The sequence below is a fragment of the Physella acuta genome, unplaced genomic scaffold (assembly GCF_028476545.2).
Source record: "Physella acuta isolate Inbredline_101_S28 unplaced genomic scaffold, ASM2847654v3 ptg001584l, whole genome shotgun sequence".
NCBI classification, from domain to species: Eukaryota; Metazoa; Mollusca; class Gastropoda; family Physidae; genus Physella; species Physella acuta.
The window spans coordinates 37261-53728 of NW_026733098.1; the positions used below are offsets into that span (position 1 = coordinate 37261).

At 33.2% G+C, this 16468-nt stretch overlaps 1 protein-coding gene and 1 long non-coding RNA gene across 2 annotated transcripts; one reads left to right on the forward strand and one right to left on the reverse strand.

The window, feature by feature from the left end:
- Positions 1-516: 516 nt before the first annotated feature.
- Positions 517-11687, forward strand: LOC131929026 (leukotriene A-4 hydrolase). Its single transcript, XM_059285216.1, has 16 exons — positions 517-985; positions 4366-4508; positions 4748-4859; positions 5379-5447; positions 5998-6152; positions 6550-6622; positions 7238-7378; positions 7909-8003; positions 8157-8268; positions 8609-8759; positions 9179-9282; positions 9514-9590; positions 9872-10025; positions 10203-10285; positions 10482-10586; positions 10909-11687. Exons 1-16 carry the CDS (start codon positions 824-826, stop codon positions 11030-11032), a joined length of 1860 nt encoding a protein of 619 aa, XP_059141199.1. The 5' UTR covers positions 517-823; the 3' UTR covers positions 11033-11687.
- A 2005-nt stretch (positions 11688-13692) lies between these two features.
- Positions 13693-16231, reverse strand: LOC131929020 (uncharacterized). Its single transcript, XR_009383876.1, has 3 exons — positions 16033-16231; positions 15418-15599; positions 13693-15299 (listed from the first exon to the last, which is right to left on the reverse strand). It is a non-coding gene; the product is annotated as an uncharacterized LOC131929020 (long non-coding RNA).
- Between the last annotated feature and the right edge of the window lie 237 nt (positions 16232-16468).

Sequence of the window (16468 nt, forward strand, 5' to 3'; positions counted from 1 at the left end):
GGTAAGTTACAGTTACTGGTGCACTTGTGCCTGTCCCAATGCTTTCATTTTTTTTTAATTGCACGATTTATTTAAAAAAAAAAACAGACAATCACTTAACATAGACGCCAGAGTTTCTTCCAGGCATCTCTTCGAAAAATTGTTACCGCCCCCGTTATATGAAATATATTTAATTTATATAGAAAATATATACTTTTAGCAGTGTCCGCCCCCCCCCCCCCCCCCCCCCCCGAAGAAGGTCTACCGCCCCCCACCCCGAAAATTTCAAGTGCCCCCCAGGAGAAAAAAAATCTGGAAGAAACACTGATAGACGCCTATATAGGATACATACCCCCTTGCCTACTCCAAACGCAAAATCAATCCTGCCCACGCCACTTGCCATGATAGTATCATTTTGTCCGTGATTTTCATGTCCTCATGTTTGTATTGAGAGGGACAAAAATCGCACCCACCCCTTTCTGTGACTGTCTTCTCCGCCACACTTTTGCTAGACAAGTGGTAATGCTAATCGCATTTGAATATTATGCAGTATGTTGATCTAGGCGTGATCTCATGTCTTTTCTAGAAATCGTGGAAATCAATTATCGGTTAGAAAAGTCCTCATAATATCAAGAAAAGGGGAGGCCACTCTAGTTCTATTTGTGAATTGTCAAGATAAACAACAGTCAGCGAACATTGCGTAGTAGTCAAGACGTGCCGGTTGCACGAGATACTTAAGTTAATTTCTACTAGATTTAAATTCTACTCGGTTTAAAAAGTTCAGAATTTCGTGCTAAATTTTAGCTTTCGAAATTAGATCTAATTTTGTTTGGCTTTATTAATAATGGCTCTTCGAGGACCTTCCGATCCGACCTCATACACCGAATTTGATAAATGTGCTGTTACGAAACTTGACTGGGACGTGAAGGTAGATTTTGACAGCCACAAGATCGGCGGTTTCGCCCATTTGACAATCGAAAAAAAAACTGAAGATCTGGATTTTCTGGTGAGATCATTTAGATTTATTATGGACTCATAAATGTCATAATTACTGATTTTATTAGAATCAAAATTATTAAATTATTCTTAATCTTGTAGAATGTAGATTGTAGAAGTAGAAGGTAAAACTCCATTTTAGCGTATTTTATTTCTCCGCTGCTTGTTTACCTCCAGTTGAGCGTTTATTATAACAACCGAAACACACCAAAACATTAGGAAAACATGATTCATTTATTTGTATTGTATTTGTCTTTGTGTTTTAACAAATTAATAAAAATGAATAAAAAAACAAAGAGACTGACTTTGTTTTAGATTTTGATCATTTATTTTCGTTAAAACTTGAGAAAAATCCAAATTTAGAATATTGAATGTGCAATGTTCGTGTGTCAGAATTTTCATGGCAATGGGTGAAGTACGTAAACGTAACTCACAATTGCAAGGCGGTTAAGTTTGTATTGTTACAAGTATCTCCCAGGCATGATACTATAAATAAACATTAATGAACTTACAATGACCCCAAAACTGAGGCCAACACAATTTCAAATAGCAATTGCCCGAACTATGACGTATGCTGATAATTCAATGTCAATGTGAACTCACAGTGAACCCGCGACTCTGTATGGATTTTTCTCCCGCTGACGATTACACGAGATTCGATATTTAATTGGAACTTTTCTAATGCTTTTTATGTTTTTTTTTACCTTTTCTAATTAAAAATCACATTCATTAAAAAAAATAAGTAGATCTAGTGTTTTCCTGACGTTTTTGTGTGTTTCGGTTGTGTTTATAATAAAATACGCTCAACTGGAGGTGAACGTGAAGCGGGTAATAAAATACGCTAAAATGGAGTTTTACCCTTGTAGAACTATTTTCATTTAAATCTAGTCTTAAAGTTTAAAGTCTAAAGTGTGCAAGAGGCTTTTAAAAATAATATAATAATAATTTATTATAATATTATTATTTAGGAAAATGGAAATTTAAAACAATGCCTAAAAATACTAAAATCCTAAAAACTACTCCGTTGGAGTACTCAAAGTATGAAATCGTTGCCTCGAGACTAAATTATTAAATTATGCTCTTAGATTTTATTGCCTTGGCTTAAATTTAGAAACTAAAAACACTAGGCCCATTCTAAATTTACTAAATTAATTTAGATCTAGAATCTAGATCTAGCTTACTATCAATGTCTATGATCCATTCATTTCACTTACAATAATCTTTATTATTTCAGATCTAGCCTACATCATTAAATTGAAATAATTAAAACTCAAAAGCATTAGCCCTACTGGGTGTTGGGAAATTGCGAGGCGCAAAAAGCGAAATGGCAAGTTGGTAAACTGCGAGAAGGGTGCAGTCTGACATTTTTGTCTCGCATATTACCACCACCCGATACTTATGCTGGGTGTTGTTAAAATGCAAAGATATCTGCGAAAAATTTACTGCACCCTATTTACAGTGGTATTTGAAGCAGACTTCAAAGAAGTTTCGTTTACATTGTTGAAACTTCAGATTTTTCCGTCGCTAGACATACTTATGATTTGTCAACTTCCCCCATCTTTTGTGTCGACTTAGAATACCACCTTGTTCGAAACCACCCGAAATACCACAGACGATAGATTAACTTCTTTCTTTTGTGTGGAACACTGAGGCCATCTGATTTATCGTCTTTGAAGAATCCGCTGCAGCCGCAGACATATTTTGTATTGTTGCATGGAAATTTTGTATTAAAGCCGCCACCTACAATTTTTTTCTAGCATTTTTTTTCACCATATAAATACCAGCACAAGGTAATCATAATGAGCAAGACATTGCCAAAATAACAGAAATGGTAAAAAATACAAATTATAAAAAACAGAAAACAGATGATGATGATGAGAACATGGGTACCGGTGTTGTGTGTGGGGATGAACAGTGAGGTCAACTGTGATGAGAATGAGACATGTTGTGAATGTGGATTGGAAGAATTAAGTAGCCAAAGAAAAATTTATAAATGGGAGTCTTATGAACTGGGTTGGATGTACTATGTGTGAAAAATGGTGTCACGAGGTGTGTTTGAGTAGTGCTAGGACTGTTTCAGAAGATTTTGTTTATAATTAAAATTACTTAATAAAAATAAATTACACTTTTTAAAATTGTTTATCTATACTTTTACGCTTTCTGCAAGTACAACAATCCATGAATACAAGTAGCAAAATATCTCTCCTGCTGACAAGATTATACCCCGCTCACGTTAGATGTTTAAAAATAATGTCGACTGAGGCGGGATTTTCCTCTCTCTAACGAGAAAATGAGAGCGGGCGATGACAGTAGCACAGCAACGATGTTAGGATTTTTTAATAGATAGATCTATATCTATCTATTTTAGTATCTATCTTTCTATCTATATATATAAAATAATGAAAACTGGATTAAAAAATAACAACATACAACACCCGTGTTAAAGGGTATGGTTATAAGCTTATGCTTGTTTAGTTAAAAACAAAAAAAATAATTAAAATAAATAAGCAAGAAACAAAACTTTTTTTCCGCGAAATGTGTCTAGCTATTTACCCGTGATTCCGCAGGTATGTCTTGCATTATCTTCTCGCAGTTTACTGCCTCACCATTTCGCTTTTCGTGCCTCGCAATTTCCCAACACCCAGCCCTACCTACATAATTAGCCTACAATGATAGTGTTGATAGGCCATTTTATGTTATTTCTTCTTCAGTCCATAGACATAGACAGTACAAGTCTAGCTGTTATCTGTTATGGTTAGATGCTCAGGGCTAATTAGGAATTTATAGCAAGAGTCAACCTATTTATATTTATGACTGAGACTGTAGTTGTAGGCTTACATACTAGAAGTAGACCTGCCTTTTCTTGTAAATATTTTCCTTAATTATTTCAAAAACATGTTTCCACACTTCATACTTGCATGAAAACTACTACAAAGTAACTTATGTATCTAATGGGATCTTCAATCTTGGTCTTATTATGCTATGATTGATTTAGTTTTCATATTACAGCTTACATTTACCACCTACACTTTCATTATTTACTCTAAGATAAGCTGACTTGCACACTCCCCCATTAAATAACAACCATGGCCCTAATCTTAACTGTAAGATATCAGAAGATGGAAAAAAAAAACTACCATAATAAATCTTCTGTCAACAATCATAACCAATGTTCTCAGACATTTTGCTGTGGAGAAGGGGGTGGGGGGGTGGTATTAAAAATCATCTGTATTCATTGTAACCACAAGTTTGTGATCAGATGGACATGTACACATTAGCTGTGTAGTTATAGTTTTGGTGCTAGGATGAAATGAAACTCAAAATGTGTTCTGTGTTCTATTATAACTTTTATATACTTCTTTCCACCACCCCTCCCCACCCCATTTATAGTGCCTGGACATAAGGGACCTTACCATTGAACAAGTAACTCTTCAAGACACAGGAGCTGAGTGTGAATTTCAAATTTCTAACCCTCTTAACTTCACCTATGGTTCTAAGCTTGCCATAAAGCTTGGCCAAATCTCAGGAAAAAGGTATTGAAAAGAACAAATAAGAATTAACCTATTTTTAAAACTAATATTTGTGTATTAGTTTTAGTGTTTGCTGTCTGGTGTACTATTTTTACTCTTTATTTTAATACTCTCTTCCTCCGATTGTCAGTTATGAATCTGTATTAAATGTCTTTATTTTTTATGTTGAGTTTTATTTTTTTTAACTTTGCTACTATAAAAAGTGCAGCCCTGCGAATGTGTAATTTTGAATTAATGATCAGTTTTACAGTCAGCATAAAATATGCTACTTCATCTGAGTCTACTGCTTTGCAATGGTTGCGCCCAGAACAGACTGCAGGTAAAAGGCATCCATACCTCTTCAGTCAATGTCAGGTAAATATAAACTTAACACATTTATACCTATATAGTCATCTTTATTATTCCTGTGGGTCCCTTGTGGAGCATAGGGATGCAACCACACATCTCCTTTTATATAGTAGTGTCACAAAAAATTAAACTAAAAACAAACATGCAACTTATATAGTCAATGTTATGAAAATTAAACCTACATACATGAAAATTAAAACAGGTAAAGTTCGTATTTGAATTCAATACTAAAGCAGCCTAAAAGAAAATTCATTGCTGCCAAATTTTGTTTAAATTACAAAATAAATTAAACCGTTGATCATCTGAAATTTATAGGTGCATTTTTATTCATTCTTGGTTTTTGTTTTTGTTTTTTTTAAATTCTACCATAATATACAATGTACATTGGTAGAAAACTGCTTAAAACCTAATTTTAAAAAATATGAAATCTGTAATTTAAAGTATTTTTTAACATTTTATTACAAATTTTAAATGCACATTAAATAATTCTGTGTGGCCAACCTATTTTATTTCATATGTATACAGGCCATACATGCCAGGAGTTTGTACCCTTGTCAAGATACTCCACTGGTTAAGTTTTCATACACGGCTAAGGTAGGCTATAAAATAGGTTAGCCATTAAACAGTAAGGAGAGCATTTAGCAGAATGTAAATTATTTGAATAGGCCAAACATTAGATAGGAAGCAAGCTATAGATAGTTGAACAATCAGCAAGAATCCTGTAACTGAAAGATTTGTAATTCATACTGTTCCATTATTTTTGTAAGATGGAATTCTGTTAGCTAATATGAGTAAAGTCTTGCACTGCACTGTTAAAAAAGTTATTTCCCTTTATATACATGCTTATCTATTTGGAAAAATGTCATCAATTTTCTCGTTTAAAAACATTAATTAAACAGTAAGTTTTGTGTGTTAGATTTTGGATAAACTGACACTGAAATTAAATGGATTGATTCATTAAGATTGATTAATAATTGAAAAACAGTTAAACTCGAGATTCTATTATAAAACTGTTGCTTGAAAACCCTGCCCCTTGTTACGTAAGTTATAAAACTTGCGTGAAAACACTGCCCCTGTTTTCATAAGTTCTAAAACTGTTGCGTGAAACCGCTGCCCCTGTTTTCATAAGATCATGTCTCGCCAGGTGAGGGCCCCCAAAGAGTTCACTGTACTGATGAGTGCCCAGAGGCTGGGGGTTGAGCCTGTAGAGGGGACCTCGGACTGTGTCACCAGGTTTTCTCTCAATGTTCCCATTCCAAGTTACCTCCTAGCCATTGTGGCAGCAGATCTTGAGAGCAGGTCAGTCATGTTTGTTCAGAATGTTGTCTGATATGTTGAGATAAGGACGGTGTGGTTGGGTGATAGACAGCAAGAGCTGCTAGCCCTAAGTCATGGGTTAGAATCCTGGGCTCATGATCCTAGGACAACCTTGTGTCCACTGAGTTCTGATGTTAGGGAAAGTAATGGCAGCGAATTTTATTCCTTGATGAAGTTGGGCCTTGATGAGTTAAAGTAACTTGTACTGTATTCTATTCTCAAGATTTAATAGTTCAGGGAAGTTGGGCCTTGATGAGTTAAAATAACTTGCTACTGTATTCTATTCTCAAGATTTTCTAATATTTCAGGGAAGTTGGGCCTTGATGAGTTAAAATAACTTGCTACTGTATTCTATTCTCAAGATTTTTTAATATTTCAGGGAAGTTGGGCCAAGATCTAAGGTGTGGTCAGAGAGAGAAGTGGTGGATGATGCTGCTAAAGAGTTTGGTGAGGTAAGGGTTAAAAGTTGTAGCTAGTGTTAATTGGTGAGGTAAGGGTTAAAAGATGTAACTAGTGTTAATTGGTGAGGTAAGGGTTAAAAGTTGTAGCTAGTGTTAATTGGTGAAGTAAGCTGTAAAAGATGTAGCTCGTGTTAATTGGTGGGGTAAGGGTTAAAAGATACAGTTCGTGTTTAGCTAGTATTAGGTGAGGTAATGGTTAGAAGGTGTAGCTAGTGTTAATTGGTCAGGTGTTTTGCTAGTAAGCTAGTTTGGCCCTGCTTTACACATATTTTGGAGTGTTTCCCTTGTTTGGCTTACCATAGTATGTGGTATGGACATTTGGGATAAATAGGTGGATATCTTAAATAAGTAATGTTTTAGAATTTGTCCTAGTAGAAATTTCAAGTAGGCAAAGAAATGATTAAGAAATTCCCAGATAGGGCAGTAACCAAATTTATAGATATGAATAGTTTTTTTTTTAAGTTTGTTTTTAAAATAGCTTTTACTGACACTTGACCTGGGGTAACATTCTTTATATGCTTACTTATAACTTTCTTTTTTTTTATATTAAATATTTTTTCTGTTTTTTGTTTACAATTACAAATGCTGACATTATTTGTATTTCAGACTGAAACCATGCTACACACAGCAGAACAGCTGGTTGGGCCCTACCTGTGGGGGATATATGACATGCTGATTCTCCCCCCTAGTTTCCCCTATGGTGGGATGGAAAACCCATGCCTCACATTTGTAACTCCAACACTTCTGGTGATTATCTCCCTTACATTGATATTTTAAAAAATATTTTTTTAGCTACTGAACTTTAGGCTACATATTTTTAAGAACTATGTTGTACTACAGAACAATAACACTGATTAGAAAAATTTGTATTTTAAATTAAATTAATTACTCTTGGAGAGTTACTAAATTATGTGATGTTGTGGTCTTATATTACAGCACCAAACTGGTGACTAAGACTACCTAACTTTGATGAGTTAAACAAAAAGTAAAGTAACCTTTCCAAACTTGGAAGTCCATGGGGCAGATGAAGTAGAGTTTACTTGTTTTTTCTGCCCACAGCCTGAAAAAGTATCATATGGTCAGCATTATGCCCGGCCATGTTGATGTATCATAATCAAACTTTGGTGTTACAGTGAAATTTGAAACTTTACTTGTTATAAAAGTACTTTAGAGATAAGTTCATTGCTCTGTGACACACTTAGACAGACTGACAAATTTTAAAATTGCTTTCTTTATCCACTTGTAAAACATTTCACACCCTCCAAATGTTATCTTAGGCTGGAGATAGAAGTCAAGCTGACGTGATTGCTCATGAGATCTCTCACAGTTGGACTGGGAACCTGGTTACCAACAGAACATTTGAAGACTTTTGGTCAGTTTTAAAGATTTTGTGGATGTTTTTATCCAAGGGGGAAATAATTTTGGGGACCTTATTATCAACAAATCTTTTGGTAATTTTGAAAAAAAGATTTTGCAATAAAAGTAATTGTTCATTATTTTTTGGTGTTATTAAATTTGTTGTTAGGTTGAATGAAGGTCATACCATGTTCTTGGAGAGGAAAATTCTGGGCAGGATGCATGGAGAACTCTTCAGACAGTTGCATGCTCAAGAAGGCTGGCACACTTTACAAAAAACTGTACGCAATAGTTGTTTAAAAACATTTATTTGTTTAATTGCTGGACTAAACTTAGTCTCTTTAACGTGTTTGTGTATTAATTTATTGATTTTATAAGATACACATTTGTTAGAATTAAAGGAAATTGTAAAAGTGAAAGCATTCACAACATTAATATAAAGGCACAATTATTTCTATAAAATTGAATCATGTTAAACTCATGTAAAGAAAACAATCTTGTGTAACTTGGTTAACTTCGATAATATTTTTGACATTCTTTTTTAACATTTTGTACAATAATTTTTTTAACTTTTAAATTTCACCTTTTTTTTAAAAATTTGATTATGTGGCAAATTATTAGGTAGCAAAATTGACGTCAGCTGGCGACGAGCGCTTTACAAAACTGGTGCCTGACCTCAGTGGGGTTGATCCTGATGATGCTTTCTCTAGTATACCATATGAGAAAGGCTTTGCTCTTCTTTATTATCTAGAAACACTGCTTGGTGGGCCAGGTACTGGAAACTGAATTTTTCTTCTTTTTTAATCCATTCAAATAATTAATAGTTAAATTACTGGATACCACGAATTCAAGATCAGGATATCATAAAGTGGATCTTCCGTGGTTAGGATAGCTGCTCTATTATTATTTATTTAAAAATTAGGTTTCCAATTTGTTATTAAATCATGTGTGACATCATATACAGACAACCATGTAAATTAAGTTTGTAGTTCAGTTCTTCTTCTTCGTTCTTAATTTTTAGTGTTGAAGGGGATCGAGATTTATCTGCTAGTGGGTTTGAACTCGAGACTTTGTCGAATTTATCAACCATGAGCTTTTTGCCGACTCGACCACGCCTCCAACACAATTAAGCGTTACGTGTCAACTGGTTATGTAGTTCAGTTGAATAAGGATATTTTTATTCTATATCAGATGCCTTTGAGAAGTTTCTCCGAGCTTATGTGGATCACTTCAAGAACCAATCAATTGGAACACAACAGTGGAAAGACTTCTTGTATCAATATTTCTCCTCCAAGGTAAGAAACTATAAAGTTCTATTTTAAAAAATCAACTATTGTCTCCAAACTCAAAAGATGTTGAATTTTTGTTATCAGGTTTTTGTATCGTTACGTAATATTGAAACTGATGTTTAAAGGTTAATTTATCTTGAAAAGATAAATTATCTAGTGATTATCCAACAAATTTATTTCAAATTCAATTACAAGAATCTATAATGGTATTTATATATTTTGCCACTTATTCCTTAGGAAGATCAAGAGAAACTAAACAGTGTTGACTGGGAGGCTTGGCTTTATGGTGTAGGCCTCCCACCATATGAACCTCAGTAACTTTTATTCTTCTTGTTTTAAGCATAGCATTAGATAACGAGTAAAAACTAAAAAGTAGCATTTATAAAATGACAGAATTAGACCACAATTTTTTTTCTATTTCACAACAAATTTATAATTTTTTTTCAAATTGTTGAAAAATGTTTCCCTTTAGTTTAAAAACTTTCACACTTGTAGACAAATATCTAGAATTTTATATCGATGTATAAAATTACAATTTATGATTAGAAATTCGTTACGACTTTAAAATGTAAAAAATAATTTTTTTTATCTTCAGCTATGACACAAGCCTTGCCAACCCCAGCACGGAGTTGTGTAACAAATGGCTTGCACAACCTGAAGACAACCTGGATGTTTTTTCACCTTCAGACATCAACAACCTGCCTTCCATACTTATAGAAGCATTCCTCTCACAGCTTTTACTAGCAGTGGTACATTGCTTCAAATCTTGACATTTTTAAAAATATAATTACTTTTGCAACTTGTGTTAACTGCTACACATTTTTAACGCTTTACATTTTTACTTTGCTTAATAATTGTAGAACAGTAGCTGTACTTTAATACATTAATTTTTTTTTTGTTATAAGGCTTTCATTTTTTTCTCTCAGCCTGCAGTTTCTTTAAACAAAGTGCAACATTTACAGAAAGTTTACAACTTTAACCAAGTGCGAAACTCTGAAGTGAGACTAAAGTATGTTCTGTTTATTAAATACTATCAAACTTTTAAAAATATTCAATAAACATTTATTTTAAAAATTTTCAATTGCTGTGACCTAAAAGAGAAATACATTTCATTAATTAGTATTTAAATGCGGCTTAAAAAATATTTGAGTTATAATTTTCATTAATTTTTTAATTGATTTATCAAATGTTGTTGTTTAAATCAGGTGGCTTACACTGTGTATTAAAGCCAGGTGGGAAGATTGTATTCCTCATGTTCTGAAGTTCCTTAACGAGCAAGGCAGGATGAAGTTTGTTAGACCATTGTATAGGTGGGCATTTTTATCTGTAATGTGCAATTGAATTACTTTCTTCAAAATGCAAATCAAAATTTGTAGAATGCGAGAAATGTTGCTGGTAACAAGATACTGAAGACGCTGGTCAAAGCTGAAAACAAGAAGTTTTATTTACATTTTTCTGGTTGTTCAATCACTTGCTTTTAATTTTCAACAATGTTTTAAAGTTAGATTTTTTAAGTCATGTAACTAATTTAGCAATATCAAAACAAAATAAAAACTTTCTATACCTGGACAATGAATGGTTAACCCCAAACATGTAAATTATTTAACCAAATTGTTTTTGCGTCTATTTCAGTGACTTGTATGCCTGGGAGTTTGCCAGACCAAAAGCCATTGAGAACTTCAAGGCGCACAGGGCAGAGATGCACAATACAACAGCCACAATGGTGGCCAAGGATCTCCACCTTAAAGACCAATAAAAATCCCAGACTCCTGTTATGATTTGAGATTTTTAGGCTGCAATTTTGCACTCTTACACTTGTTATAACTCAAAATAGTATAACAAAAATTGAATGTACCAGTATAAGCAGAACTAGAACTCTTATTTCAAAAAGATAAAAATGAACTTGAAGACAACGTTTAAGCCTGGAAAACATGTATTGAGAATATAAATACATTTTCACATGTAAATGAAAATTTATTTTCTAAAATAGTTTTCTTATGGGTGTAATATTTTAAATTAAGTATTTAAATTCTAATATATATTTTGAAATATCAAGACTTATTAAATTACTTTAAAGTAGATCAGATGTGCTTAATTTTAATGCCATTTTGATACATTTTAAATTATATTTAAAATATCTATCCAATATTTTCTTTAGGCTTAATTAAGTTTTTAACATGTTACAATTCCCTGATTATCAATGTTGAACTGTATTTATTCTATAAGGATTAATATTTAGAAAATTTGTTTAGATGATTGAGCATAATTAACACTTGTTATTCTTTTTATTGATTTTAATATTGATTAAATTATTATTCACTTTTATTAAATCTTTTTGATTTTATTTTTAAAGTTAAATAACAATAGCAAAGTTTAAATTCCATTTTATTCCTAACATGTAGAGAAGTCTAATTTTTACCACGTTTTCTTTAACTTGCTTTCTCTGTGTGTTTATTTATTTATTTGTTTGTCTTTCCAATCCAATCTTGCGATCGAAATTTCTGGCACTTCCCAGTTAGCTAGCGCGCTGAAATTTTCAGGGAAGCTTTCTTTTGGATGACCATTGAATATTCAATTGTTATTATTACTAAATTGATCAATGGAAACATTTTATTGAGCATTTTAGACCGCTATATAATCTATATATATAATTCTCCTCTGCTAGCCATTACAAAAAAAAACCAGCGACGCGTACCTCGCGCGCAGTGAAGCGAACGATCACATGTCGCCACAGGCTTAGGGGCAGAGAATTTAGCTTGAACCGAGTTTAAACTTACAGGAGGTAGGCCAGTTTGGGGGAGACGATATGGTCGAGTGGTTGGGCACACGATTGCTATCCCACTCGACACGGGTTCAAATCTATGTGTTCTAGTCAGTAACGTATTCAAACAACGTGTTTTTTACGAGTTGTCTTTTTACGAGTTGTCTTTTTACGAGTTGTCTTTTTACGAGTTGTCTTCGTTTACCCAAAAAAAGTGAAAAGATAAAATCGATAGCAAGATTTTAATGCAAACAAACAGACAAAGACTAAAAAGTAGAAAATAATAATCATTAAAAAAGTTTTTAAAAACCCACGTTTTCTGATTGAACTAAAAAGTAGAAAATAAATGCTATAGGCCCTACATCACAATAATGCAAGCGATCACTCTACTATAAGCGAGCAAAAACGTGGGGCGCCGTGATTTTCTTACAGTTTCTAATACTGTTGACTCTCTACAAGCTCCCTAATAAAAGTCAATAGTATTATCTAATCAATAGTAATATAACTTTTACTTCGGCGCCCCACGTTTTTGATCGCTTATAGTAGAGTGATCGCTTGCATTATTGTGATGTAGGGCCTATAGCATTTATTTTCTACTTTTTAGTTCAATCAGAAAACGTGGGTTTTTAAAAACTTTTTTAATGATTATTATTAATACTTAAAAGAATGTAGCTAGGTCTAGATCTATCTAAATATGCACTTTTATAGGCGGCTAGGCCTAGTGCTGACCACACTATCTCTTCATATGCCGAGGTCACAGAAACAAGTGAACTCTATTTCACTTACCCTATAGACCGTCAGGTTTGAAAAGGGAACTTTTCTTACTTTTATAGATGACATATACCTCAGATTTCCTTGAGGCCATTTGCAGTTTAATTTTTTTTTATGACCTTTCTGGCAGTTCCTGTGTTTGAAGGTTTTTGCATATGTGTATCCCATGTTAAAAATGAAAACACGGCTGGATTAGTCCTTGCGCCTTTTTCGTAGTCAAGAAGAATATTATTTTAACTTCAACAAAATTTGAAGTAGCAGTTTGTGTCATTAAAGTAACTTACGGTTGAAATTAGAGCTGAGGGGAAAAGCCCTACAAAAACTCAAATGATTTAACCAGAATTGGTTATGTTTTTGTTTTTATTATTTTGTCCACTTTTTAAGTGTTGAGCCAATGGCCTTCTCTGCTGTGACCTTGTCATTTTCATTCCTCAAATGATTGCAATGAGAGCTTAAAATATCAACTAGTTTCAAATATTTTCACTATTGTACAAATATATTTTGAAATATTGGTATTGAGGTTATGTTTAATTTTTGATAGCACAAACAGCATCTAGATCTAGATGTGTTTGTCCAGTTTTTTTCTTAACATAGTGGAAATCTATCTTTGGAATTGTTAAAATTTGAACTTAAATGTAATCTAAATCCTAACAATTATCATTACCTAGGTCTACTACTATAGAAATTTGACATTTATTTTGTAAAAATAAAGAATAATGAAAACTCATTTTTTTGTTTGAATTATGTTGGTGGGGAAAGAGTTTTGAACTCATTGGATGCTTGCAGCAATTGTTCTGTGACAGGGCTAAAACAAGAGCTTGGTATATGTATGGTGTGTGTAAATATTATATGGGTAAACTCTGCAACCAATATTATCACTTTATTGCATGAATTATTGGTTTACTTGGTAAAAATTTTTTGACTTCATATTTCTACAGCAAATGGACTAACTTGAGATGTAGGGAATTTTTTTTTTGAATAGATGATAAATATCACAACAATTTTGGTGGTTGCAATTCTGCAACTATGCGCAACGGTCAAACTTTTTATCCATAATAAGCAAAAAAAATATTTATATAGAATTGTTGATAGAAATGTAAATAACTTGTACAAATCATTTGAGAGTAACAATAGTAACATGTAAGCTTATTTATGATGAAAACAAAAGTAAAAACATGTACACTGAAAGAGAAAAAAACAACTGAAAAATTACATGAAGGTTTATTTAGTAAAAAAATTTATTAGCATTTTTTTTGTTTGCTATACAACAAATAAAAACTTCTGTGCATTCTTGGTGCAGGACAACCTGCAACTAAATGATGAACTAACTGATATTGTCTATGTAAATCTTGAGCCCAACATATTGGGGAACACTCTGTAATAATGTCTGCTCAATATTAGCAACAGCACTTTGTCATCTTGTCCCTTTGTAGCTTTAGCTGTATGCACTTCAAAATCTTGGATTATACAAGTTGTTGGACACAACAAAAACTTTGTAGCCCATCTATATGGCTTTCTATGGTTGTAGGTTGGACTGCTTTTGCCTACGATATGTGAATGGGTCGATTTGCTCATGAATACTTAGAATCTCAGATGGCATGGGGTTTGATAAGCACAGAATTCTGACATTGGTCAACTTCAGCCCTTTGAACATTGTTTGACAGGTGTAGCTTATTCTTAATCCACTCGAATCTATTGATGGTTATGTCTGTGACAGTAACACATTAGGTGACAAGGCACCAAGATCTTTGGTATCTAGAATTTTTTTTACAATGTTTATGTAAAACACAATTTCCAGGAGATGTTTTTGTTCATCTTTATCCAGTACTAGTGGATTGTTTATGTCCTGCTGAGGACATAGTTTCACAGGTGTATATTATTCTTTATCCGCTTGAATCTGTTGATGGTCATGATGTATTGACTGTAACACATTTGGTCGCAAGTCTCCAATACACTCAGCATATATGAGTTTTTACAATGTTTATGTAATACACACAATTCCTAGGAAATGTTTTAGCTCAATCTTATCCAGTGCTAATGGATTGTTTGTCCTGTGGAGGACATTGTTTGACAGGTGCAGATTATTCTTATTCCGCTTGAATCTGTTGATGGTCATGACGTATGTGACCGTAACAAACTTGGTGGCAAGGCTCCAATACACTCAGCATTTAGGAATTTTTTACAATGTTTATGTAAAATCTAATTTCCAGGAATAATCTTTATCCAGTGCTAAAGGACTGTTGATGTCATGTTAGAAGACAGTACAGGTTGGATTGATACACAACTGTCCGAACACAGATTATCTGTAAAGATGTCGTTGAAATAATCCAATGGCCGCCTCTGATGTTTGGCTTCTCTCCTAGGATCAGGAAATGGTGGAACATTTGCTGTATACTGGGACTGATCATTCTGTTGTTGCTAATGAATACCTTGGTGTAGACAATTGAGAAGGTCCTGAGGAGTTTCATCATTTTTCGCAAATGGGCATACTCTGTAGAAATAAATTTTGAGAACATTGGTTATAAATTATGCAATAATTGTATACAAAACAATAAATGCTTTACTAATCTACAATCAAACCTTTAAAGTATGCAATAATAATATGTTACCTTCAACTATGTCAGATAAATCTTCATCACCAACATCCGATAGGACCCGGGTACTGTTTACGTTCTCTATTTCATCATTGGACAACTCACTATCTTTTGAGCCAAAAGGAGTAGCTCAGAATAAACTGGTAGAAGACTTTCAAATTAGACTCTTGGATCCATGGTTATGAATATGTGAAAGCCTAAAATAAAAACAAAAGGTTATTCATTAGTCTAGCTCTAGTCTTAACGATAAATATATAAATAAAACTAATAAAACTATTGTTAGGCTATAATTTATTATGATTATTATAGGCAAAAACTAGATCTAGAAGCTTTAAATAATATGCCACAACACTAAATGTATTTCACATCATAAAATAAACTATTTTGTGTATAGAAATAATTACCAAGTAAACTAAAGTCTAGTTCAGAGCAGAGCCATTTTTATTTATTCCGTTGCATGTAGTTGCATTTCTACAACAATTCAAAACCTAGGCTCTTACTAATGAAATATTAAAATTTTTATTGTGAATCAACTAAATTAGTACTAATGCATAGTTATTATTGTAAATATATTTTTTTCAGCTAGTTTATTATAGTTTTAACCAGGTTTTAACGTAATTTTATACTTACCATTTAGCAAAAAGCAGAAAAGTGTAGATCGCCTCTAAAAATGTCCGATTTGAAAAAGAAAAATCTTCTTTTCAAAAGAGTTCCGGTATAAAATGTAATAAAAAGTGCTATCCGGAGTAAAATAAGTTGAAAACGAAACAAAATATTAAATAATACAGTACTTGATTACTCCTAAAGTATTGTTGCAAAACTGCAACGCTATGCCATATAGGGTTATGTAGATGATCTTGTAATTCATCATATTTTTGACAAGGGGGGGGGGGGGAGAGGATCTGATGAAAGCCTTGGCATGGGCTCCACTGACTGACATGTTTATTGGTTTGGGGGGGGGGGGGGTGTCGCACAGAGGTCTTTCTTGTAAAATTTGACTATGGGAAGGGGAGGGGAGACTGATGTATTAACGTGACACAAAATTTGATAATAGCAGATTAGGCTT